This window comes from Puntigrus tetrazona, chromosome 1 (genome assembly GCF_018831695.1).
Source record: "Puntigrus tetrazona isolate hp1 chromosome 1, ASM1883169v1, whole genome shotgun sequence".
NCBI lineage: Eukaryota > Metazoa > Chordata > Actinopteri > Cypriniformes > Cyprinidae > Puntigrus > Puntigrus tetrazona.
The window spans coordinates 3687642-3715616 of NC_056699.1; the positions used below are offsets into that span (position 1 = coordinate 3687642).

Sequence of the window (27975 nt, forward strand, 5' to 3'; positions counted from 1 at the left end):
AAAAAAAAAGAGCTTACGCTATCGTATTTTCCACACAACAGGAGGGAGGAACAAAAAGCCTTCTGAATTCAAACAATAAACTTACTGTATAGTATTTACACAACACATTTAAAATTATACATTTTTAAAATGATATTTGCAAAAATAAATAATGATGACTCGTTTCTAGGTTTCTAGGTTTCAAAGTTAAATTATCAGCATCATTTCTCCAGTCACATGATCCTGATTTGCTTCTAAAAAATATTTCTTATTATTTTCAACGCTGAAAGCTCTTTTTGCTTCCTAATATTTCTCATAATAATTCTTCAGGATTCTTTGCTGAACAGACTAGATAAATAGAAAAAATAAACGCAATAAAGTGGTCAAAAGTCACTTTATTGGATCCTTACTGAATAATAGTGTTAATGTCTTGCAAAATCAATCAATCAATCAATCAATTTTTACTGACCCCAGTTCATTTGTTCCTCACACAGAGCTGTCGCTGTGTTTTTTAATGTTTTGAACTGAAGTGAACGACATACATGTATGAAACGAAATGAGGATGAGCAAAGAGTGACATTATTTAGATTTTCAGCTGAAGTTGTCTTTCGGATTTGGATTTGAGCGGGGGAAGTTGGTCACGGATTGGCGTGAAAAAGCAAATTATTTGGGGAAGGCTGGTGCTCGACGTCCTTTAAACTTGATCTGAAGGCCTTCCTAAGTCCTAGAAGCTGACGGTACGATTTGAGCGGATGCAAGCCTGTGATCAGCTAAACAGGGTGAGTTCAGTGCTGTAGCTGTGATTGGCGGGATTAGGGTGAGGCGTCTGCGAAGCATCCATGTTGACAGACAAGCAGAGGAAGGACTTTAGTGCTTAGCTCGCTGAGGTTCAAGGAGGGGAAAAACATGATTGTCGGGCTTCAGAGAAGGCCTGGGGATCAGAGGCACTCTAAATGAGTATAATTATCCATTTCTGTTGCCCCACATTCCCAGAGGGCCATTAAGAAGACAGTACATGAACCTGAGACCCTTCTGAAAACATTTTCGAGAAAAACGGAAACGTGTGCGGAGTGTAAAGCGCGGTTAATATGCCCAACGTAACAATATTTGCTGCACGCTACGGTTTTTGAATAGTAATGCTTAAAAGCGTGCTGACAAAAGCTCATCTTGTGCTCTGGCGCTACTAGTTAAAGCTTTTATTAAAGCAGCTTGTACAAATTAATAGTACGATTCTGACTCAGTTTAATAAATCTAGAAGCCCAGTTCACTATGTTGACTCCTAATTTACTAATTCAATATTCCTTTACCTGGGTGTTCCTAGAGGAAATTGAAAACATTAGTTCAAGGTAATTGCTCATGAATTATAAAATCACCATAGTTTAAATTAAATGCTGCTGGAAGATTGAAAGCAAACATTTTATAGCACGTTGTGTACAGCACTTATGGTACTGATCGAGCATTTTAGGTGAGACAATACATTTTAGTAGTACTACTAACAATCAGTACTAATTATGATATCCAAAAATGAAAATCCTGTCGTCAACATCTATCTATCCATCTATCTATTGTATAAGAACAGCATGTTAACATACAGTACAGTTCATGTAGTAGCAATAGTAGTAGGATGTGATTTACAGGAATTATTTAAGCTATATCAGAGGAAATGAAACAATAGCAGAATAATAGGACAGCTTATGAATTAACAATCAGATTTTTTCTTTGGAACATAAGAAAAGCACATCTCTAACGAGAGGCTACAGAAAACTGCAACAATTCACATAAGAATAGTTCATAAATAGGGTCCAATGTACTGTGTTTATATAAGAATTTTCCCTATTTATTTTTCACAGGTGCGTTACCTCTATTGCACTTTCAGAGGGCAACATATAATAACAATTTTTATATATTTTTTTATATCTTTTAGTTTGTCTTTCATGTAGCATCTTCATTAGGACAACATCAGTCTTACGCAAGGAGGAAATTACATTGTCTCTTCACCAGCACTTCATTAGACATGCTATCTCATGCACCCTGTTTCATTTTGAGAGCCTCAATTTGGATCATTGTTGTAGCTCCTCGCTGCGCTTTTTGCTAGAGACAGCAAAACCAGGGCAAGACAAAACGACCGGAAGAACAAAATCACACGGGATGAATTATACAGCAAATAAAGCTTGGCTAAAACATACAAACGAAACATACATTTCTTTTTTTTGCACTGCAAGAGGACAAAAAAAAAGACAATAGACAAAAAAATATGCTCTGTAAATGCCATAGGAAACCATCTCCATATAATGGGCATGAGTCATGCATGAAATCACATTGTTATGTACGGGAGATTATGTTTCAGTCCAGCATGATATGTGCACATAACTTTGTGTGTATCTGCACATGTCTGCGCTGAATAGGGAATTGGAGCCATAAGCCATTTTTAGGCAAAGTACAACCCATAAACCTCCAGAAATGACGCATCAATCTATAGAGACTTGTCCTTCACAAAAGGGCTTGAGATAAACGCAGATAAAAAGAGGCAAATAAATAAATGCAATGCTTGACATAATAATTAAAACTATAAAAATAATTAAGTAATAAAAAAATAAAAAAATAATAATAAATCAATAGTATTTTACCTGCTTTCAATTTTGCATATCATATAATCCACACAGCTGATTAAATTTAAATGTCTATAACTGAAAGCAATTTTTTTAATTACATTGTGTACCAATTTTTTTTTTCTTCAGTATTCCACAGCAAGGGTCATCTTTTTTTTCATCTTTAAAATGCAATTGATTGATTTAAAATATTGCGTAAATCAGTGTGATGATACATTACACTCGAAATCATATGTTAGTTAGTAAACACTGTGAATTTTATACGAAGTATAACACGATTTATTGTACTGCATGGAAGGGAGAAGAAAAAAAAAACCAAAAACAACTAGTTGTTTGCACTCAAACTGCCCAGAATCACGGATCAAGTACAAATTGAATGAGACAGTGCAGTTGAATCCTTACAGGCTGTCTTTTTACATTACAGTACGGGAGCTTTTCTTCAAAGCGACTTACAGTGGGTTTGAACTTAACATTGTTCCCGTGGAATAAACTCTAAAGTTTAAACTCTGCCTGCTGGAGTATTGCAGATGCAGGTTCATCAATCGATAATATACATACAGTACATGACATCAGAAAACACATTTACACATTATTCCCAGGTAAGTTCACCCAGTGTGACTTTGGCCGCTCTGTGACTGTGATGTTGTTAAACGGCTTGAAACACTCGAGGAGTTATACATTAACCTGTTGTATTTTTATTTTTTGTATTTTTTTTTGGCCAGACATCACAAGGGCTGGGATTCAGGGAGTCGGTACTGCAACGCTTGCCATTTATCAAACGACAGGGTTACTGTGGATGCCTATCGCTAGGTGCAGTTTTGTAAACAACACCAAAAAAGAAAAAGAAAAAAAAATCATAAATACAGCATGAAGTCTAAACCAACACAAAACCCATCAGGGTGTCACAGGCCCCGGTGCTGATAAGGAAATACAATAGTGGTCTATTGAACCCTGAATATATTTCAGAATGCTACAGGATCAAATCGCACATAAAAACATTATATCAGGCTCCCTATATGAGGTTGATCTCATTTGTATTTGCATTTATGCGTGAGCAAACTGCGTTGTGCTAAATAATTGCGACTGTCTCGTTTCATTTTAGGAATAGCACAAATCCACCTATTAACTGGCTAAATGTAATATTGTATGAATCTCGAAGGATGCATAAACGTTTATACATCTATAAAGTTTAAAACGTAGGGATTTGGATGCTTACAAATACTAATGAGATCACATTTCCGAACACATACAAGAGGAGATTAGACAGAAATAACATGTCGGGTTATTCACACAAGCTGTTAAAATGTTATATTTGGTAACAGATAAATAACAGCAGCATAATACGCCATTTAGAAAACACTTGAGGATAGTCAAAGGTTTGCGGCGTCCTTTTAAGAAAATTACACATTTGCAATCGTTTCATTTGTCTTTTGCTTTGACAGAAAGAGGTGGATGGTGTCGCGGAGGAAAACAGGTGCAGGTGGACAAACATTCATCCACTCACAAGTTTTAGGTAAAAACACAAATCTCCAAACTCACGCTGACCTACATTAAATTATATTTAGCTCTCGAAAAATGAGAACAGCATCGCCGCGTTGACGTCAACATCAGGCTTTCCTTTCTAATTCTCTTTGCTTCAGTTGTTAGTTTAGTCCAATGAAATCTAAAGGGAGTTGAGACGAAAACAAATTAGTCGTGTTTTCGCACATAAAACAGCCTGCGGCTCCTGCAGAGGGGCCTTTTTGGTGTCTCTTTGTTACGCTCGTTTCTCTACCAGTTTAAAACTGCTAATTCGCCGAAAATCTACTAATTAAAACAATTTTTACAACAATCGGGGAAGATGAAGCCACATCGGGTGCCATTTGAGGAATATGAATGCAGTTATATGAAGCACTGTTAGCCATGTTTATGGTAATTTTCCTTGGATTAGCCAGTAACCAACAGGTGTCTAGTTGCTATGGCGACTGCTGCCAGTTACCAGCCCATAAGCATGGCTAACTGTGTTTCTCACAGCATCCGAGAACTTGGCCACGAGAAGTGCGCTTTATTCGCTTGAATGGATGAAGTATGCAATCTGAATACTTTAGCTTTATAAACCACTTTATTTGCTTCTAGGGGCCCATTGAGGCCCAAATTAGGCCTTGTCCACTGTCCAAATCGACTGGATACTACTGAACACTTGATTTTAAGGATAAACACGGGCAGGAACAAACCCCTAAACCATTCAAAGCGTAATTATCTCCATTAGCTCCTGGCATAGCTTGTGCAAGTAAAGCAATATATTTCCAATTTTACATTACGTAGCACGTCCTTCATAACCTCAGCTGCACAAAGGAAATAAGCGGAGCATAACAGTATCTTGAATATAATATAGGAGTTCATGAAATAAAAGCACACTAAAAAGGGGCTACATTTAGGGTTTATGTGTTTGAACTGCAAATACAATTTCCATGCATTTGGATTACACTTTAACATATTGCAATAAACTTAATGTGACGCTTTTATAAACTAAACAGATTTTTGTAACAGCGCTAATAAACTGAGTGGATTTCCAATACCCAGTAACTCACTTTATATATTTAGAATTAATAATTCACATTTGTTTCAATCTTACATTTTACACATTGTTCTATAGGTAGCATATCTGAACCAAGTTATTTTTTCTATTTTTTCTGGTTCTAGGCAATTTGATTAAATGCATTTTGAAAATACGATTATGTAGCTCAAATCTAATAAATGCAAATAGCTCTTACATGTTTTCGTTCATGTGTCACATTACATTTACTAGTTTATGATAAAATCGTGTAATCACAGTGGATGGACATTTTGAATACATTTAAAATACTTCTTAAAATCAGGCCTAATGTTTTAGTGTAAAAACAACAAAGAAGAAAAAAAAAAATCAAAAGACTCTAACAACACCATACAGCAGCGACAGACCCGCTGAGATGCATGTAATGCAAAACATTTCATTAACCTGCTCAAAAACACCCACGTAGGGAGCCAAAGAATTGCATAATGACATAAATCAAAAAAAAGCAATGCACAAATAAATAACTAAACCATTCAGAAAAGCCATATGAAAAGGTGTGTAAACAAATTTGCAATGAATAGCAAACAAGACTTTGATCATCTCCAGGCCAGACGGCAAACTAGCATTGTTACAGAGTTATAAAATGACTCCCAACCTGCAAAATTATCGCACTTTAACGTTTCCCCACGGCTCAAGGAGTTCCATTAAATACCATGATTAAACTAATCAACAGACTCATTGGTGCCTGTCAGATATCATCGCTGCCTTCTCAATTAGCTAAACCTCCTTGAACTCAATTGCAAATGTCGTCAATCGCATGCCATCTCCCTCCCAGGTCCTCTCTGCTGCAGTGACCCCCCCTAAAACAGGATAAGTGAAATAATCAGCGGGGAAATTAAACATGGTAGCCTCCCCTGACGGCCCCTCCCAAAGCCATCATGCCGATTAAGAGGCATCATTTGCGATTTGTGAATTTGGAAGTATGCAACTGATGTTTTCGTCTTACTTTTGTGCCACCAAATGAGTAATGCAGCCCTCGCTGTTGAAAACATCCGTTCAGAGCGCACATTAGCTCGGTGGCCAAAAACAATATCGGCTAATGGTATGAAGGCATGTGTTAAAATTGAGCTAATTTTGGTGATGGGACTGAGAGTGTTCAGTTCCGTATTGCACACCTTTGCAATGCTTCCCAAAACTTTCGGGATTTGTCGACAACCTTGGCACCCCTGGCATTTGATGACCTGATGTAGATATCCTTGGATGCAAATGAAGTTTTCCTGCTGTAGAGCTTGAACCCAGGAGACAGATCCAGAGGACTCCAATTATGTTTTTTGAAGATGTTGTTCAGCACACAAAGTTTTATTTATTCCTGCTAACTCAGAGTTTCTTGAATAAAAATGACAGAGAAAAAAAGCAACATACAATCCAAAACATAAAAAAAAGGTTAAGCGTGAGAAAAATAAAATAATAATAAAAATGCACAGTCACCTGACAATCAACCCTTGCACGTTATTAATTACGTTAACATCCCTCAGCAGCGCATCAGTGTGTAACAGTATGTCAAGGTCGGTCCTTTCATAATAGCCCCTTTGTGGCTTTACAATGCTGCGGTTCGCCCTCCTCAGATTATAAAGACAAGTTGTCAGGTTACCCAAATTATTCAAGCCCCTCATCCTCAGATGCAGCCTTCATTTTCCACAGCTATAAAAAGATCCACATCATGCTCAAAGTGGAATAGGACCCTTGAGCCTAGTGAGGCAGTGGGTACAAAGCAGACCTCTTTATCATTGAGTAGAGGGCCAGGTCAGCTTCCCTCCCAGCTTCCTCTCAACACTCGACACAGCAATTTAAAATCCACCGGCAGATACAGCTGTACCAATATTTTAGTCTGTCATGGTATAGAGGGCAAAAATGGCGAAGTTCTTAAAGCACCTCTAAAGATCAAAGTGGCATCAAAATAATCCATCGATCCAACGGCCCAGCTAGCAATCTGCGAAAGGAGTTTGCGATGGTTCGATGCAAGCCCTCGTTTGGAGTCATATGCTTGCGTATCGCTAGAACGCTATAATTTCACCTCTTTGTAATAGTAGTTCACCTCTATTATTAGCATAAGGCAGAATAGCTGTTATCGATTTCTCGTTGTTTCCCAGACCGCAAGAACAGTTGACCCTGTTTAGCGGAGTATTGTGTGCGCCGCTCTCCTGCTTGAAGAATAAGGGGTTTGCGAGCAGAACCAATACATACAAACGACCTGAGTTGAGAGGTTCACCAAGTAGCGGGTTTGGTGTATTGATCTGAGCTATTGAATTAACACCTGTCAACTTACAATGGGCCTGCAATTGTTGGTTACCTGGTGAGAGCTATAATCAAGCTTGTTTTAATTTCGAAGAAAATTCTATAAGAACCGACATCATATTTATTGATGACATAAACATATTTTGGTCAATATAGTGCAATAAGTGCAAAGCAATCAAAACAATGGAAACGATAAGGGAAAGAGAATTGCGAATGCTTGTATAAAAATAGGTGTTACATTAAAATATCAGTATTACACAACATAATTATTACTTCAATTATTATTTATGAATTTTGATATAACATATTAAAAATACATATTAAGAATGAATACACATATTCATTTTTAATATATAATATTTCTTCTAACGTTAGCTGGGAAGGCCCTGTGGCCTTCCATCTTCCAAAAAAGTGCAGACAGCATACAAAGACACTTTTCCTTTGAAATTGTTAAATGATGCAAAGTCTCTCTTCGACATTGGGGTGTGCCACTGCTGAAAAAAAGCCACTTGTACAATGCAAGCTACAGTAAGTGATCGGAAACTACAAACAAAATGTTCGTACAGAGAATGGGACATGACACACATAATATTGATGAGCATTGAAAAAATGTTGAAAATACATGGCAAAGAGTATACCAATAAATACAGTACTTACTTACAGACTAAAGCAGAGAAATTGTCCTGCTCGATTGGATGCGCTGCTGTATAGTGTTTCTGTCAGAAAGTTGTGTTTTTTTTTTGTTTTTTGTTTTTTTTCTTTTGTTCTTGTTTGCGAAACCCCTCCCCGACCTCTTTAAATTCACAATATTTGTATGATTATATTCCTGAAAATGTATTTGGGTGAGATTAACCTGTACACTTAGATTTATGAGTATTCAATCATCCACTTAAAAAAATAGATTTTTGCATCGCCAGTTTTATATCACAACTCGTGCTTTCATCCAAGTTCCGCGAGCTCTATTTATTTGTTTTCATTCTTAGATATTTCTGTAATGCCATGTGGTTCTGAAATTAAAGTAACATAGTTCGGCACACCCCACTTAAGGATTTGGACTTTTTTTTTTCTCTTTACGTTGATGTATGTTGTGCCAAGGCACCCTCCAGTTTGAGTCAGTACAAGGGGAAAAATGCATCTACTGCATTTATAGATAGCCCAACATTTAAAACTGGCTCTGTGTTGTCTGTTTCTCAAGAACTTCGAGGTAGTCCGGCTCTATTTGAAGTTTTGCCTTTAGTTCCAAATAGTCGTTTCTATTGGGCTCCACAAAGACAGTACTTGGCGCTGTGCCATATAGCATAGTCTCTCGTATTCCTTCTGGATGTAAGAACTGGCGCCTGACGTCGAAGTTTGGTTGGTATGTGTACGGGACGGGGCCAGTGTACTTATATTCAAACCTGCTGCCAGCAGTCGATGGGGATTTATCCGGCTCCAGGATTCCTCGGAAAAAGTGTTCTGCATCCTGGACAGGGGACGGCTGCTCACGAGGCTCGATGGTGCTCACTGTGTAATTCGGGCTCCTCAAGGTGACCTCCTGGTCCTCGTCAGCATTACTCCTGTAGGTGACCTTGAGTTCGTGTAGATCAGGGTAATCCTCCACAGCATTCCCTTCCCGGGACCTGTAGATTGGGTTTTTGCACATGTGACCTAACGGATGGGGAATGTACTCATAGACATGACCCGCTGGGGCCTTGACCTTGGGAACGGAGCGATTGCTATAGAGATTGTACTGCAGGTTGAAGGAGCTCACATCAGAGTTGTTTGTGCTGGTACGGTCGCTCTGAGACTTTTTACGCCTCTTCATCACCACCACAAACAGGCCGGCTGCCACAAACACCGACATAATGAAAACAAGGAGGAGGCTGAGAATGAGGACAGACAAAGGAACGTTACTGGAATGGGTGTTAAACCTCTGGGGTGTCTCCGTGGTGGTGATCCTGTCTGCAGAAGGCTCCTCAGAAGGAACCACGGTGGAGACGATGACATCGGAGTAATCTGGACATAATTGCTCAGAGGGGACAACCCGCATATCCTGGCCCGCGAGCCGCTTGGGAGTCACGCATTTGACATCATTGACCACTGTTCCTGTGTTTAGCTGCTCCAGCCAGATCTTCATGCCGACCACATCGCAGGAGCAGTCCCAAGGGTTCTCAAATAGGTCAATCTGGACCAGTGCTTTCAGCTGGTCCAGAACTCCGCTGACAGGCAGGTTTTGAAAGTGGTTGCTGCGAAGGTTGAGTCGGGAGAGAGACAGACTAGAGAAGATGCCTCCTGGCAATGTTTTTAAAAGATTGTTATTGAGGAAAAGTAACTGAAGGTTGGGCACAAAGCGGAAGGTGCCACCTACAATCTCTCGAATCTTATTATATTCTAAATACAAGTACTGCAGACTTTTTAACCCAAAGAACATATCTGCTGTGAGTCTGTCAATCAAATTGCCATTCAAGTACAGCCTACGTAGGTTAATTAAATCCCCAAAGGCTCTGTCGTGTATGAGTGCTATCCGATTGTTTCCCAGGTGCAATAAATCCAGTCCCTCAGCCTCCACAAAGTCAGATCTACGAACGACAGGGATGTAGTTCCCTGTGAGATACATCTTTTTAGGATTGTATGGCTTGGGCTTCAGATCTGATATGTTTTCAATCTTCCTCTCCTGGCAGTTGACATTTAGCCCCAGGTCGGAGATCTGTAGATTGCATGTACATGTGGTGGGGCAGTCCAAAGGCACGGGAGATTTGGTCTGAAAAGCAATGATGGGCCCATAGTTGTAGGGGTTGGCTGGGATTCGAGAAGTAGGCTTGGACTTGGTTTTGCCGGGTTGCCGTGTGCCCTTGGTCGGCCTGGACGAGGATCGCAGGACGGCCGAAGATGTGGCTGATGCCGTCACGGCCGCCGGTGTGGTCTGGAAATAGCCGCTGGTGCTGAGTGGGGGTGGAGGCCGCATCTCGTACTCTGATATGGCCCTTCTGGGACACAGTTCCTGCTTTGAGACCTCGTCCAGATCCCTGCCATGGAGCCTGAAAGGAGTCTCACATACCACCTCCCCCACCAGAGCTGTGTAGGCGATGCTTTCCAGCCAAGCCTTAAGCGCAATGAGCTCGCAGGAACAATTCCACGGATTCTCCTCAAGCTGTAATTCCACTACTTTGTCCATATGCTCCAAAAGGCCGATGTAAGGGAACATTTTTAAGCGGTTGCCCCTAAGATCCAGGTGCGTCAAGGGCACATTCCGGAAAATGTTTGTGGGCAAAGAGGACAACAAGTTGTCATTGAGAATAAGCACAGTCAGTTGCTGAAGCCTGCTCAGAGCATTAGGTTCAATAGTGCTAATGAAATTATAGTCTATCTGAAGGTATTCTAGGCTCTCGAGTCCGACGAAAGTGTCATCCCTTAGCATGTCTATTTTGTTATTGTTCAAATGTAATCTCTTTAATCCTTGGAGCCCGTTGAAAGCCCCGGTCTCCACCTCAGATATGTCATTATTACCTAAATGCAAAATAGTAACTCCAGTATAGTTGATGAAGTCATTGACAGATAGTCTTTTCAGCAAATTACCTGTCAGCAAAAGATGGTACATAGAAAACTGAACTGGGCTTATTTCCGACAGCCGCACAATGCCCCTGTTCTCACAACTGACCGTCAGAATGCCTTCCTTCTCCTCGCAAGTGCACAGATTCCTACAGATCTCCCCATAATTGTCATACATCTCAACCAGACTCAGAGATGTGGCAACCAGCAATATTATTTTCAGTATCCAGATATGCATTTTCTTGTGCAGGAATGGCCCAGCTCACGGTAGTGCAGTTGCAGTTTGAGGTGTCATCTAGAAAAGGAAAAAACGTGATGAATGTCTGTTACATGAACATGCAATGTCTACATGTGAAAACTACATTAAACGGCGGACAATGCCATAATGTTACAGGAATATTTTAATGACAGATTTGCAGGATCCTTCCCATTATTGTAATGCAAACTCCTAATGCCTAACAGCCTAATGCAAAAGGAGATTCTGATGCGAATAACCAATGGGCTCTGTTGTTTAGCCTCAACTTTGCAACGCAAGTGGTCTTGAATTGGTTCAGTATTATTTTTAGGCTGTCTGTATTTAATCGTATAAATAATATATAGAATAGTCTCATACCAAACTCTATCCACCATATCTACTGTATGCAAATGCATTTATTTATTAAACACATCATGCACATTATGTAATACTCGTGATATTGCAAATACAATCTAATTTCTTTTCATTACGCATTCAGGCAAATTTACAAAGACATAGAAGGGGAGAACGAAGGAGGCAAAGAGAGAGAGAGAGAGAGAGCGCTCTTGCTCCTTTGAAATTTAAAGTAACATCGACTGGCAGAAATGCTCTCCAATGCGCAATTTGGGAATGCATTTCCAACATATTATCCGGCGGCATCTCAACTCAAAGATGCAAAATGTAAAGCCAGTTGCTCGTGCACTGAACAAATCGACATCTCCATGGTTTCCAACTTGAACATCTGCCGCTGAACGAGACAGATGAGCAAATCTACATATCATTGTCACTGCAAATCGCCTTAAAACATTAAACGTAAGTCTTTTTTATTTTTGTCTTAAACCAGAGACCCTCGCCGTACCCCAATGCAAATAATATCCCCCGTACTCACCCCACATATCCGACGACTTCAGTTTTTTTATCAACTCTCAACCAGTATCGAAGTTAAACCTCGGAGTGCACGACACATCTACGTTTCACAAAGGTGCCTATGTTGAATTTCTCCCTTTGATGCTATATGTGACAGTCATAGCTCATCCCTCGGGCGACAAAGACGCGAGTTGATTAAAAGCAGAAGCGACGTCATCGATTATAGCCCGATTCCATCTTGATGGGGAGCAAACAATACTATATTAAACCATTTTGTTGTGTAGAAGCATTCGTATTCATGCTAATCAACCCCTCACACACTCTCTGTCTCCCCCCTCTCTCCTACATAAACACACACTTGGATGCACAAACACACACACACACACACACACACACACATTCACGGATACAGCAAAGTCTAAAGCTCTGTAATACGATCCAAAAGTCTACACTGGCCATATTGATTTTTATTTTTTTTGTTACAGAAATTGAATGAAAAACGATTAAAGAGTAAACAGTAATGTAACTAAACCGATTAATCACAAAACGGCTCATTCATCGCGCACCAAAAGCCGGTCTTTCCAAAGCAACGCGTAATGCCTCATAATTGATGCTCCTAAATCTAACGCCCGAAGCTCGTGAAGCACATATGAAGTTGTGTAACGCATACATAACTGAATATTTCACAAGCCGACACGAGTGTTAAAGAGGCAGCTTTCTATGCCAGCGCGATAACTGCGTTTCAGCACCACGGACGGCTCCAGCCGCAACAAAACGGGGCTTCGAACGAGACGGCTTGCTTTGCTTTGGAAGACAATCCATGTTTCTTACCCGCTTAAACGTGGTAAATTCGAAAACATCATGAGCACGGCCAATCCATAACCTTGAAGACGCCGGTGCCTCTTTAGCCCGACTGTATAATAATCCGTGAAGCGGTTCGTGATCAGCCTGGGTATCGCAAACTCTCCCTGGAAACGTGACGGTCAGCTGGCTGAAAATAGGAAAAACGCAAGTTTAGGAATTTCGCTTGATGTGCGTTGCCCTTCCTTGGCAAAATCCAACCAGTGCAATGTCCATTTTAAACGAAATGTATCCACGAGCAAGGCAGTCTATCCCTTTTTCTCAGGAACGGACGCGCAAAGTACGCATCCCCGAGACGCTTGTGAGTGGTACGGCTGGTATCGCGTTGTATATTGCCGGATGTACATGTGATTTCTTCGCTGATCTCTGGTTCCTCCAATGCCGTGTTGTCTGTTTTCATATTTCTGTATTTTTTTTATTCTTGTTTTGGCAAGAGGTTCCCATAAATCCGTCTTTGGAGATGTGTTGCCATCTTAACTAGTGTTTCAACTAGTGGAACTTGGATTTCCATTGGCTCACTGTTGCTGTACTGTCGTCAGATCAATTGTAAATTTGGGGCAGGGTGGAATATTTATGAGAGGACTTAAAATAAGAGCTTCGTGCACAATGTTGCTCGCACACTGCCCTCTCTCTATCTTATTTTACGCAACAGCATAATTGAAGGGTGATGGCGATGGTAAGACAATCGGAGAGAGAAAGAAGAGGAAGGGGAAAAAGGCACTGTATGTGAGTGTGTGTGTGCGTGTGAGAGAGAGAGAGAGAGAGAGAGAGAGAGAGAGAGAGAGGAAGATGCCCATAGAGGGCAGTGTAATTCGGTAAAAAAAAAGAAAAAAAAATCTTTTTCCATTTGTATGCAGTACACGACACATTTAACTTGTTATATCCTATAGTTCAGTTTCATTTTGCATAATGGGCACAAAGCATATGCCAATCAAAATTGCAGCCAATTTACTTTGCACAAAAGAAAAGTACATCGATGCATAAGACTGGTAATGCAAACTTCTTTTATTTTGTCATTTCTCTCTACATTTGAGAGAGAAAGACTTCAAACAATGCTCCATCAACCGCATCGCCCTTAAGGCAGAGATCAGCAATGCTTCTAAGTTTGCATGGAGCAAGATTTTATGTCTAATCCCCAATCTTTGGGAGACAGATAAGCTAAATGACAGGCATGCTTCAACCTTGGATTACTGATGCATTTTTTTGTCACCAGAAGGCTGATAGTGTACTGTGTCATATTGACAGAAAAAAAATATATATATATATATATATATATATATATATATATATATATATATATATATATATGGGATATATATATGGACCCTGTGTACTGACAACTGAAGTCACACCAGCAGATGCCACTATTAGTTTACTACACACACACACACACACACACACACACACAGACAGCCACAGTTTAGCAATTTCTGAAGGGATGATTATAGTCAACCAAAATGATTAAAATTACCATTAAAAATGACTTGAAATAAACATTAACTGAAGAAGAAAAGAAAAGTTAACTAAAGGAAAAAAACATGTCTGTCAAAATCTGACAAAAATTGTTAGGATTGTAAAAAGTAATACAATATGCAATATTGTTTCATTTCATGGTTGCAGAACAGCCCACAGTTAATGTGACGAACTACACCTGTTGTTAAAATCACCGCCAGAGCAGCTGATTAAACACCATTAAGCAAAAAAATGCCTGGCAAAATAAGCTCATGCAGCATTTGTTGTTTGGTTTGATGTTCTGTCAGTCATCTACTGCAAAAACATTTTAGCGCGGCGTCCGAACACACTCTTTCTAGGCCTGCAGACCAGTGAGACGTTTTCTGAAACACATCGCCCTCCTTGTGCCGGCCTCAGATTTATAAGGGCTCAGCTCCAATTACACCTCAAGAGCCACTGAGCACTCCCAGCGTAAATAGAATTAACTCTAGCATGCTAAAACTCACATGTCCTAAGGAATCTCCTCCTTTGTCCTCTTTTGTATGCTAATTCGTAACGTCCACCTCCTTTCCCATTCCAGCGAGGACAGTAAGCGAGTGTGACATCTACAACATCTTTAGCGTGGCATCGAAATTAACCACTAAGATGCATTAAATTATTTAAGTCACAGGCTGTGGCTAATCGCATTAAACGGCTACAGTTATAGGACATTTCCTGTTGTGAAGGACAAATCTCCAGAAATGAAATACCATTAACGTAATCTTTCAGAAAGTCCCACTCAGCATACAGTTACAGCCAAAATACATTACCGTCACTGTTCCTCAAACCTCACTGCTTCGCAATGTATCTAGTGCAAACTTTACATAAATAGGCCACTACTTTTTCCAAAAAAAACTAAAAACACCTGGGCTGTTTCTAAGCATGATTTTAAGTAACTAGGTGAATATGACAAATGTGGTAAACATGGTGCAAGTAAACTAATACATTTACAATGCAAAATCAAAAATTTTAGAATGATTGATTCACTTGCATTAAACGTGCAATTACATTTTATCATTTTTAAGAGTTTAAGTTTCACGTAGATAGAGCTTTGACCTCAAGTGAGACATGTATTGAACAATTATGTGATGGGATACGCTAAAGAAAGCATTTTTTGAAGATAAGCAATTGTACGGATTTTAAAATTTGTCATAGGTCGACCGCAACAAGAAAAATGAAACTATATTTAATCAAAACGTCTTTAAATACTAATGTGGATGGCCGGAAGAGAAGTGAATTTGCTTTTAAAAGAAGGGTTTTACACTCTAAAATAATAATAATAATAATAATAATAAATGATTTCCACCTAATAGACAATACTATAATTTAAAAGTTACCTTTTTTTAAGCTTAGGTTTGCAACTTTAAATAAATGGAGGAGAAATGCATTACTCTGGATAATAAAGTTGGCTTCATAAAGTAGGTTTTGGTTCCAGAAAAGAGACAAATACGCTGTTTTCCAGAAAAATAAAATAATGCAACTCGTGCATTAGTATATGCATCTGGCTTCCACTGTGGTATTTTCCCAGAAATGCCAGGATAAACCACACTTTTTATGTATGCAAAAGCCTTTCCCACAAAGCACACCATAACCCCCGGGCCAAATGTCTCTAAACCTAACTTTACCGCAATAAAACGAGAGCTCACATATATGTTTCATTTATCAGCCAGTCATAAATCACATAAAGAGGTAGTGAGGCATAACAAACACATCACTCCTAGATATTACAGCCATGTGAGAGTGCATATTCCATCTTGGCTTCTGCTCATAATGCAGGTCTTTGAGGGGGTTGTAATCAAAAGTTTTAAAGTTAAACCGCAGCATTTATCAGCCGGCGCTCTGATGTAAAATGTCGACTAGGATTCCGACCGAGGGGAGACAAGATTACCTGTTTGACAGGTAAGACGGATTGTTGAAACACAGGGAAGCTGTATATGGGCTTACCTTTGTCACGGAACGCTGCTAAAGCGCAAGCAGGAAACAAGAGAGCGAGAGGAAGGAAATCTTCTCACTTGACACGCATGCGTCAGCGTTATCAATAACAGAATAAGTCATCCGAGTAGATTTTTAATTCAAGCGGTAGCCCGGAACAACAAAAGGGTGTGTTTGAATATAAGCGATTATCATTTAATGATTGTAATTTGTTTATATACAGTTACATCTGAATTATATTCTCTAATTTGATACAATCTATCAATTTTAAAAATGTTTAATTATGTATTTATTTATTTAACGAATCTCAATTGAGATCAAACATATATGTGTACACACACACACACACACACACACACACACACACACACACACTCATGTTGTGTTTCCATGTTTTATGGGGACACTCCATAGGCGTGATGGTTTTTATACTGTACAGACTGTATGTGTTATTGTCTTACACCTAAACCCACCCCTTACAGGAAAGTGCCGGCAATTTTAAATAAAAAAAAAATGTAATCCTGTATGATTTATAAGTATTGTTGTAAGTATTGAGTATTGTTTCCTCATGGGGACCTAAAAAATGTCCCCTTAAGGTCAAAACTTATTGGTATTCCTGTCCTTGTGGTGACATTTGGTCCCCATGACGTGATAAATAATCATTAACGTCATTCATTTTATTAAGATTGATATATTATTATGGAATTATTATTATGTTGCATTTACTTTGTTATATTAAGTAATATTTATTATTTTTTCTATTTACCCACCTACCTATATACCGATTTATATTTAAGCAGGTATTAATTATACTTTGTTTTCAAGTATATCATATTCCAATTGTATTTATTTATGTATTTTTTCCATTTTTATTAGTTTTAGTTACACTGCGATGCGTCTCTCGACAACATTTTTGGCGTTTTCGTCATTAGAGACTCATCTCCATCGGGTTAAATCGCTAACCCAAAGTACGAGCGATAGCACTTAGCCTTAGCAAACACCCTGAATAATTACACACCGCACATCGCTTTTGCAAGTGAAATGAGAACTGTCGCGGAACTGTGAAATCAACAAAATAAAATACATTATGCATGGCTTCAAATCCGTCTTAGACTGAACAACAGGGTTAATGTCATTCTGACCTTACGCTTGTTCTGCGTCATTTTCAACATCACGGAACATTTATTTATCTGTTTAACCCATGAGCACCGGCCTCTTATTGCCAAAATAACAAAAACTGCTGCTGTGAGTCACTCGCTGTGTGCGTCTGTGGATGCGCTCGACGCTTTCTTTTCACCACACTGAAATTATTAAAGACACGCTGCCGTCTATCAGCTGTCCGTAACCTCATGAACCTCCTCAGCCAACATTTTCTATTTATTCCCATTGTCTCCAGACAAAGAGGCAACCTGTGAAAGCAGAAACCGGCAGAGCGGGGTTATTTTTAGACCGATCCATCACAGCTTACTTTATATACATCATGACAGGCAAATGTGCCCCATACGTTGATTCAGATGACACTTCTATAACCGGACCGACATTCATTTAAAAATTCATGACAATATATTAACCGGTAATTGACATATAATTGAAAACAATAAATATTGATATTAAAGTGCCCCTGTTGTGAGCAATAAAATGTAAAATAACACTTTCATTGTCTTATGATAAGCATTTATTTTTTACCCTATTTGCTCAGTGACTCCCAAACGACTAGTTTAACAATTAATTTTGAACAAACCCCTTTGAGTGACACTGATCTGTGGTGATTGGTCCGATCAGTCTCATTTTTATGTCATCACGCCTGCAATGCCTGATAAGGTGACATTTGTGCACGGCTGTTTTGTGTACAGCGTTACCATGGAAACGCCTAGCGGCAAAAAATGAATCTGCATTTTCATTCAGACCAATGTGACAGATGGGCGAGCAATATTCTAACGATTAACTTACGGCTTAGGATTTTGTTTTGAAAACTATTGTTTTAAGGATTCTGAAAAATAAATAATAGGGGCACTTAAAGATGTATATGAATGCATAAGTAAATATATCCAAATTCCACATTTCCACGTTTTAATCAATTTAAGTTTAAAAAATCTCTATCTATCTATCTATCTATCTATCTATCTATCTATCTATCTATCTATCTATCTATCTATCTATCTCTGTCTTTTATGCTCTACAAGAATGTCACTATACTGCAAAATAATGAAAATACAGTAAAAATAACCTTAGAAATATTGTAAAATATTATTACTTAAAAAAACTGTTTTCTATGTGAACATGTAATAAGCTTTCTACAGAAATATGCTGATTTGCTGCAAAAAAATATATATATATTTCTGGTTATCAGCAATGCTGAAAACTCATATTCTCATATTTTCTGTGAAACTGTGACACTTTTGAAACTGTGATAGCAAAGTAATGAGAACAGCTTTCATTTGAAATATACGTTTACTGTAAAAAAGTCGCTGCTTAATAAAAATATGTATTCCATTCATTCATCTCTCTCCCTCTCTCCATCTTAAAGTATGAATATGTAATTTAAATCCTCAAATTTAAAACCTTTGAATACTACTCTTTATTTCAGAAGAAAGAACACGCTACTTTGTCAGCACTTTGATACTGCAAAATGGAAGCTAGTTGCATACCAAAAAAAAAAAAAAAAAAAGTACACAAGCATTTCCTTTGTGGCAGGTGTGGGTTTGAACTGTCTCTCGGTTGCAGACGCATCGGTGCAGCTTCTGTCGTTTTTACAGTACATTACCCCGCAATGAAAAGTACAAAATTTACACTTCTACTGTAGAAATTCAATCCGTCAGGAGGAACGGCAGAATCAAAATACAAAATAATATAAACAAACAGCAAGCCGCTCCTCTGCTGGATACAAAAGGTTTATTTATTTATATGTTCGTTCGCTGCTTTTCGGGCATCTTTGTGCAGAGAGTTCGGCGGCAGTGATCTTTTCCACCCGCTCGAAATAGCTGCTTGTTTCTCGTTCCGCTTCGAGTCTCGTATAACAAACAGAAGCGAAACTGTTTAGCATATGCAAAATCGCAAGATGAACCGTAATGGCTCTTTAATGACCTGATCATTACTCTACACCTCTTATTGAGAGTATCGCATTTGTTCGCCATTAGATTGAAATCCGGAGAAAGAGGAGGTTGCTTCTGCCTATTGGCGAAATTAATAGATTTCTTAACTCACGAGAGGAACTATTTGTCCTCCGGTTTAATTAAAACCACTTTGCGAAAAACGAATAAGAATATCATCGCGCACAAATCGATTTTGTTCAGAGCAGGCATTTTTTTTCCTTTTTCAATTATCAGTTGATAAGAACATTTGCATTCATCCAAGTAAATCTGTTATTTGTCCCGGACCGGCATAAATACGTGGGAAAAAAAATTCGAAAGTACATTTTTTCTTAACCTTATCACGTCATACACCCAACTCTCCATACAAAAGTAATACAGCAAATGATCTGGTTCTGGACTGCATTATTCACGGTACAAGCTTATAGAAAGGGAAATGCAAATATTTGTCTGTCACTTCAGAGCTGAAAGCCCTACGGAGGATTCAGTGGACACCAATGAGTATTTATTTACCATGGAAAATCACTATAGAGACCCTGCTGGGACGACTTTCCATGCAAAGACTGTGTCACTCTGCTGTGTGGATCATTGATTTCTTTGCCTGTGATTTGAATCCCGCTGATCACTCGGGTTCTTGGGAATGAACGCTGAAGGACTGGAGATGTCTTTCTCAATGGGAGAAATCCAATCTGGAGTCCGCATTCGATATACAGTATTGTTTTCGACAAAAAGATCGGTGTCAAAAGCACCCAGAGATGCTCCCAGCAGTGAGAATATTTACTGTTTTGCCATGCTAAATGAACATGTTAGGCTCGAATGGCTTGAAATGCTATCATCGCAACAATTACCCCTTGAGATAAATGATCTCTTAGTAGAAGAGAATTAACTTGGTGTTAAACTGTGCAGTGTTATGTCTTAATTTATTTGTTTTTTAGGTAAGTTCACTGATAAACGCAGAGGGTTACAAGCACGATAGTCTAATAAAAGAACAAATTCATACTGATAGCACAAGAGAACACGCGCTAGCAAAATCAACAACAAATGTATCACTGTTCTAGCAAACAGTCAACAATGTAACAGTATTAATTATTCATGGCCCAGCGCATGCGAGGAAAAAAAAAAGCAAATGGGTGGGACTTTTTGGCAAGCATTTCTCATTTTCATTTAGTTTACATTGATGCACTGAAATAACATTTAAAAAAAAAAAAAAAAAAATATATATATATATATATATATATATATATATATATATATATATATATATATTTTTTTTTATATATATATATATATATATATATATATATATATATATATATATATATATATATATATATATATATATATATTTATATATATATATATATTCACAAATTGCAAAAACACACAAAATTACTAAAACTTTAACTACAATGAAAACAAATGAAAAAAAAAATAGTATTGCAAAATAGCATTGGCTTGTTGGTTAAATCAGAGTATAATGTATTGCAGTGGGGCAAAAGCACTGAGTTGCTGAAAGTTTTAAAAGTTGTAAAAAACTACTACAAACTTCAGTAAAAAATAAAAATACAATAATCAAGGACATCGTTTTTGCTTTTTTTACAGCATTATTTATTTGATCTAAAAATCATTTGTACAGAGCACTCTCCCTTCAATAAATTGCACATAATACGTCTGAGTCTCAGTTTCTCATTATAGCTACATGGGGGAAAATAAGCAAAATGGCTTTGCCAAATATAACCCCCAAAAAGACAGTTAGGAGAATAAGAGCTGTTTTTCTGATTCCAAACCCTTTTTATTTGACACGACATACAGTGCACACTAAAATTATGAATGTGATTTTTTAAATGTTTCTGCAAGAAGCTTCTTATGCTCACCAAGGCTGCACGTTTGATCAGCACGTGTTCCTTGTGAGCCGACTGTGCTACAGGTTCATGTTCAGAGCCTACAAATAGCATCTCAGATCAGATACTTATTAACTTATACTCTGGTAAATTGCTGCTAACATAGACAGCCATATGCATATTATGTCTCCTGTGTAGGTTTTTAATGGCATGCAAAATTACCAGAATAAAATTGCAGCTTATTTTGATTCAAAACCATTATTTGGACATAAAAGGCCTGAGATTTTAGGGATGTCTTCAGTCCAGGTAAATCTGAAATCGAACGCGCATGATGCTAACATCACATCTTAGCGTTTTCACAGTCTCGGCTGTTTGAATTCAAATTGATAAAACGCAGCTTCAAGCGCAAAAGCCTCTCCCTTCCCTCGAGCATCACGGCCAGCCGTATCTAACAGTCACCAGTCCTCATTTTCTTTTCATTCACTGCCAGTGTTTCAAACCGGACAGGTCATGCATTGCTACAAGTATCTGATGAAATTGGCCCTTCTCAGAGCTCCTGGGCAGAAGATCACAAAGCAGACTGGCGGTTGAGTTCTCCCAGAATGCTTTCTGCCCACTGAAACTTGCCTTTTCTCGTGTCCTCAGAGAGCCGGGGCTGCCAGGCCACAGCAACAGCCCAAAGAAACAGACAGGCTGGGCTCCACTAGGTTGCTGGTGTAATGAAGGAAGAGCAACAGCAAAGGACATTCTGCTGAGTTAATAAGCGAGTCTCACAGAAGTATATAGACATGTCTGAACGTCATCTATTTAGATCTGTAACTACGCTTTTTCCCCATGAAAATGATATTAGTAGAGAGTTAGTAGACGTGTGGTTAAGCTACTTACAGTTAGTAAAATGCCTAAAATAAAATGCAACCAAGTAAATACATAAAATTGAATAGACAGCGAATGATACACACATGCTTTGACGGCAAAGTGAGTCTCGGGTATCCAAATACTTTTGCATATAATGAGGCGGGAAATCCAATAGCAAGTTATGCACTGTGATATTTGCTCTGACTTGGGTCCATTGCACAAAAACTAAGCATTAGTCAAAGGAACCTTAGGCTGAATGCATTGCATATGACTTGACTTAAATGAAACAACTTCAATCCGAAAGCATTTGGAAATAAAAAAAAAAAAATGCCAGGCCTGTTTATCTCATTACGTGACGATACAGAGGTAAAGCACCTCCATTTATGTCTCTAATCTCCACCATTAGTTATGTCTCTTTTTATTATCTCTCGAACATAACGACGATCGCTCCAAATTAGACAAGAGCAATTGCATATCATGAGCTTATAAATTAAATCAATTAACCGCGTACTGCGACGAAAACGGGCGCATATTGTCAGACAACCCAATTAGGTGACAGTAAAGCATGAAATAAGCACTGCTTTATGCAAGGCCGGGCAACCTGACGGCTTCAAATGCATTCGGATTGGGAAAATGTCATGAACTCAATCAAACGCGGCAATCTGAAGATAATTGTTTTTCCTGTTTCCGAATGGCTCTTTTGTGTCGACCCACACCGGTCAGGACGGAAACCCAACGCGCTGTCAGCTAGCTGACATCCCCAGCCGCCGAGCCACCGCGTGATTGCCTCCCAGTCGCCTCGGATTCTGACAAATTCATTTTTCCGTACCTCGCTAACCTTTCACACGTTCGCGAGCTACAAACCCCAGAGAAACATCCCCCTGCTTATTCGACACATTTTAAGGACTTGCCTCAGGAAATAAAGGAGGAGGAAAAAGAGCCGGAAGGCCTTTCTTTGATAAAGGTAATTAATCAAGCACGCAATAAATCGCCCAGCAGGGGAATTCACCTCAAGCTATCGCAATTACCTCGCAGGATAGCACAGACATATGTTTACATTTGCATAGTCTCTTCATTTCGCAGGATGAAACTCTGTGGAAGCTCTTCAGTAACGCAGAGGTTGCGCGACATGGGGACAGGCGTTTAAAAATGTGGATAAAACAAATTATAAAAGCATTAAGGTGCAAAATCGTGGCTTCGGCGCAGGTTCTGAATATATTTTTGGCATCTTAACTGGAATAAAGTGTCTTTTTGTTGGCGAGTCGCTTGTTCGTTGTTCTCCGTATTGACTTTTTTTTTCTGGGGGCTTGTCATGTTGTCCCCTAGAGAGCCGATTTGCATAACATCATATCTGTCCGCTGACTTGTTTGTACTGGGAAAGTTTGCGAGGGAAATAAATAAATAAATGAAACAAAGACACGCATGAAGGCATCGCAAATCACAGTTTCCCACCTGGTCTTCAAGCGATGCTTCTCACTACAGACCTTTGAAACATCATAGTGTTTGACAACATCTGAAGAGAATATTAAAAGGAGGTAAACTGTTGGGAAACTTTCAAAAACAACGCATGACAATGTGTGCAGGATCACGTCGCGGGTGGAGGAAACAAACAGGCGTGAGGTACTTTCATCAGCAGACTCCCTCTGTGTCAGAAGAACTTATTAATGCTGAAATACGGATGAAAACGGCTTGTGTTTTTATCGCTACTTAACTAAAGAGATCTTGGGTCATATCAAGTGTAATTCAGCAATAAAACTAGACAAGTTTTCCCTCGGAGCAATGTGAAGAACATATTGCTGTACCGAAAGCGCCGGCTTCTTTGCACTATAAACAGTTTTGGGAAATTTTATTTCAATAATCGTATACGTTCATAGAAAAGACTTATATAAACATATTAGTGTTGTCAAATAATTCATTTGTGATTAATTGCATCCAGAATAAAGGTTTTTGTTTACATAATATATGTGTGTGTTGTGTATATTTAATACGTAGATATAAATACAAACGCATGCATGTTTTTATATATTAAATATTTTATATAGAATATTATACATAAACATAAAAATGTATATGCATGTAATTATTTCCAGAGCATAAAGTTAATTTGTATGATTGTATTTATATATACACATAAAAATGCAAAAGAAAATTGTTATAATTAATCACTAATTATTTTCACACTTAATTATATATATATATATATATATATATATATATATATATATATATATATATATATATATATATATAGCAATTGAGGTCAGTTTACTTATTTTTAATAGAAAGCAGGTGCATGTGTACAAGCTAAACATAACACAACAAAGTTACAGCCATCATATAAAGCACTTGCTTAGTTTACAGTGTTAAACCTCCCGGTTCAGTTTAATTTATGAGGAGGACCTTCATGCATCTGCACTGCAGGAGAGCATTACTCATTCCAACTCTGGGCTTAGCAAGAAAAAAAGTTTGCAAACCACCTCTGGAGAACATTCATCCCATGTAGAGACTATTTAAAATAAAACAGGTACACCCTGAAAGGCTTTAGAGCATATTATGCACAAAAAGCCACTATAAACTCACTATAAAGGTGAGTCAGATATTTAAATCAGTCAAAGCCACTAGCAACACCGCATTCGTTCAGTAACAGACGTTTGTGTCGCTTCACATCAGCTGTAGTAACACTCTATTTGCCTGCGTTGTGATAAGCCAAATAATAAATGAGAACTGTGTATATTTGCACATTTGGACTGGTGTAATAATTTGTTTCAGGCAAAGCAGGATTTGTGTGTGTGTATTAAAAGATTGGAAATTCATCACACTGCTAGCAACAGGACACCTTTCCACATTTCCAGTTAAAAGCAGAATGCATCGACGAAACAGAATAAAATTAAGTTCAGAATGTGCATTTTTCATTGAATAAGACACCTATTCATTTGTGCTACAGGGAGGAGAAGAATGGAGTAAAACCTGTGATGTTACGTAAAAAAAGATAACTATGCGTTAATCGCTGAATATTTTCGCTATGAAGAAGCCTCCTAACAAGAGCACGTGAGGAACAGAAAAGAGAGGAGAGAGATAGCCAGTGAACAGGATTGAAGATTTATTATGTACAGCTTGTCGGTCGGTGTGTTGGCCGTTGACTGCATCTGTCAGCAGAAAACCGGGTGACAAGTTATTAGCTTTAAGGTCAAAACCGTACAGTACAACTGTTTAAAATTCTTTTCTGTTTGACAGAACTGAGTTTGCTAGCCATCATCTCAGATGTTAGGCATTGCAGATTCGTTTGCCATGTTGAAAACAGCATTGTTCACCTCAGCTCCTGACCTTAACAGGGTAGTGCAAGCCAAGAATGAAATAATAAAATAAAATAAAATAAAATAAAATAAAATAAAATAAAATAAAATAAAATAAAATAAAATAAAAATATTTAATTTAAAATAAAATACAATTTAAAATAAAATAAAATTTGATATTTAATTTAATTTAAAATAAAATAAAAATCAAATAAAATTTTGTCCTCCATTTGTAACTGAATTGCTCGAAAGTAGAATCACTAGACTCAATTCCCATCTCTAATAATAACAGATTTTATTTTAGGATACTCCTTTAGCCACTATAAAAGACTTTTATGAAACTTTCAAGGTCAGTGCATGTGGACTCTTTAAGCACCTCGTCTGACCATTATATTGACCCGCTTTAACTCAATGAACTGAAACTCCATTAAGGATTCATCTCCCATCGCCCTCTGAAGTTCTACTCTACAGAGCTCAGATAATGAAACGTTGCAGGTCCTTGGCAGCAGAAGTTCAGCATGTTCTTCAAGACACTGCTATAAATTGACTACTCACAATGTCCATCTCTCAATAGTCCTTCTGTTCAACACCAACACGCTACCTGCGGACCAGGGACTGATCAACAGACTCCCTTTTCAGATTCTTTCCTTGATTAATGAAAAAAAAAGTTCAGACTGTCATGTAACTGAAAAGTGCACGAAAAAGGCAAAAAGGAAGAAGGGGGAAAAAAAACCCAAAAACAATGAACACCAGCCTCTTTCACAAAAAAATAATGCCAAATGTCAAAGTTGCCAGACTCATGCAACGTCTTTTCATTTCAACAGAAGAGGAGCTGGTGGAGCGTACAGACAGCTTAAATCCTTTCCTCATGGCCAACAGTTACCTTTGTTACTGGAACATTTGAAGCCTTTCAGCTGTTGATTTCTCAAGGATGGACTGATCTGTGACCCGGCCTTGCCAGGTTATGGACTTTGTCTTTTTTTGTTAAGGGTTACATTGAAAGAAACTGTATAAAAGGACTGACATTTTAAAAGTATTCTGCTACCCTGCCATGTGATTTATTATGCACTCTCCGTAAAAAGGTACAAAAGCTGTAACTGGGTCTGTACCCTTTCAAAAGTACCTTTTACCCCTAAAAGGTCCATATTAGAACATTAGAGGTACTTTTCTGTACCTTTTGAAAAGGTGCAATGCCAGTGACCGCTTTGTACACATTTTTGTCAGTGTCAGTTTGTATAGTAATTACCGCTGTGTCATTTTTAAAATTTACATCTCCGAGACACATTCAACGCATAGACTGAACTTGATTTAAATATGACATAAAAAGACATGGGGTGAAGAAACTAGACTGAAAAAAAAATAATAATAAATAAATAAATAAAAATAAAAATTCTGTAATGCTCGATTATGACGTGAGAGTTATTACTGTTAACTCGATTTCAAATAAACCCTAAATTACAAAAAAAGTTTTTGGGTACTGTTGCGTGAACATTGTTTTAAACATGCCTAAAAACATTAGGTGAAGAAATTAGGTTAGAAAGTAAATGAAACTAAGCAATTGGAATAAACCATTTTTATTTTTTTACTTAATTAGAAAATAAGAAATGTTAAAATTGAGAAACTGAGTCAAAGTATGAAAGTGTCTAAAACTACTACTGAAATATAACTAAAGCTTTACAGAAATAATAATAATAATAATAATAATAATAATAATAATAATAAAAATAGCAAGCATGTGCCTCATACAGTATCACAATTAATATAATAAAATTAAAAAAGGAACAAATAAAAATGTAAGAGTTTATGTGATAAAAAATGTATCTTCTCAACAAACTGCTTTTTAAAGCAATCATTCATGTCTGTGGTGTAGGTTGAATCACACACCAAAGATCAGAGCACCACAGTAACAAAAAAGAGCTCTCGTTGAAAGCAATAAATGAATACCCATTTTCACTGAATATGGGATCAACTACTCTGAAATGAATCGTGGCGACAGATTTGGCAAGAACAACGTTTACAATGATCCCAGCTTCCCAAACCCGGTTAATGAAACCACCGCTAACAAATTTAGTCTTCCAAATAATTATCTGTCGTGTGATACTTATTTTATTAAAAAATCATATTAAATATATTTGTGCAAATATGAGACTTTGACAGTTTTCAGAGAGCTTCCCATGTTCCCGTGTACTGTATTTTTTTTTATTATATATACAATATAATGTTTAATGTTTCATTTTCTAAATGTTTTTTTTTAATTTTTAACTATGCTAATGACCAGAACAAATTAGTTCAATCCCGCTTTGGTAACACTTTATATTAAGTGTCTCTAATACCTGTGTGCATAGTAACTAGATGTGTACGTAGTATGTAACTACAGCGTAAGTACACATTGGTGCATACTGTAGTATATAAAGCTCTAAATTTTGTATAAATACTCATATATAAACGATCCATAAGTACAAATGTGTAACAGGACGCTTGTATAAAAAGTGTAATGGGTAACTAACATCACTTTATAGTAAAGGAAGTGTTAAACTTTATATTAAGTAAGGATTTACCATGTAATT

At 37.8% G+C, this 27975-nt stretch overlaps 1 protein-coding gene across 2 annotated transcripts; it reads right to left on the bottom strand.

The window, feature by feature from the left end:
• Positions 1 to 7523: 7523 nt before the first annotated feature.
• On the bottom strand, positions 7524 to 13604 carry LOC122353624 (SLIT and NTRK-like protein 5). 2 transcript variants are annotated; one of them, XM_043251470.1, is made up of 3 exons: positions 12878 to 13604; positions 12069 to 12283; positions 7524 to 11239 (listed from the first exon to the last, which is right to left on the bottom strand). In XM_043251470.1, exon 3 carries the CDS (start codon positions 11180 to 11182, stop codon positions 8579 to 8581), a length of 2604 nt encoding a protein of 867 aa, XP_043107405.1. In that variant the 5' UTR covers positions 11183 to 11239; positions 12069 to 12283; positions 12878 to 13604; the 3' UTR covers positions 7524 to 8578. The 2 variants fall into 2 exon arrangements, with proteins under 2 accessions (XP_043107405.1, XP_043107397.1); XM_043251462.1 differs by lacking the exon at positions 12069 to 12283.
• Positions 13605 to 27975: the final 14371 nt, after the last annotated feature.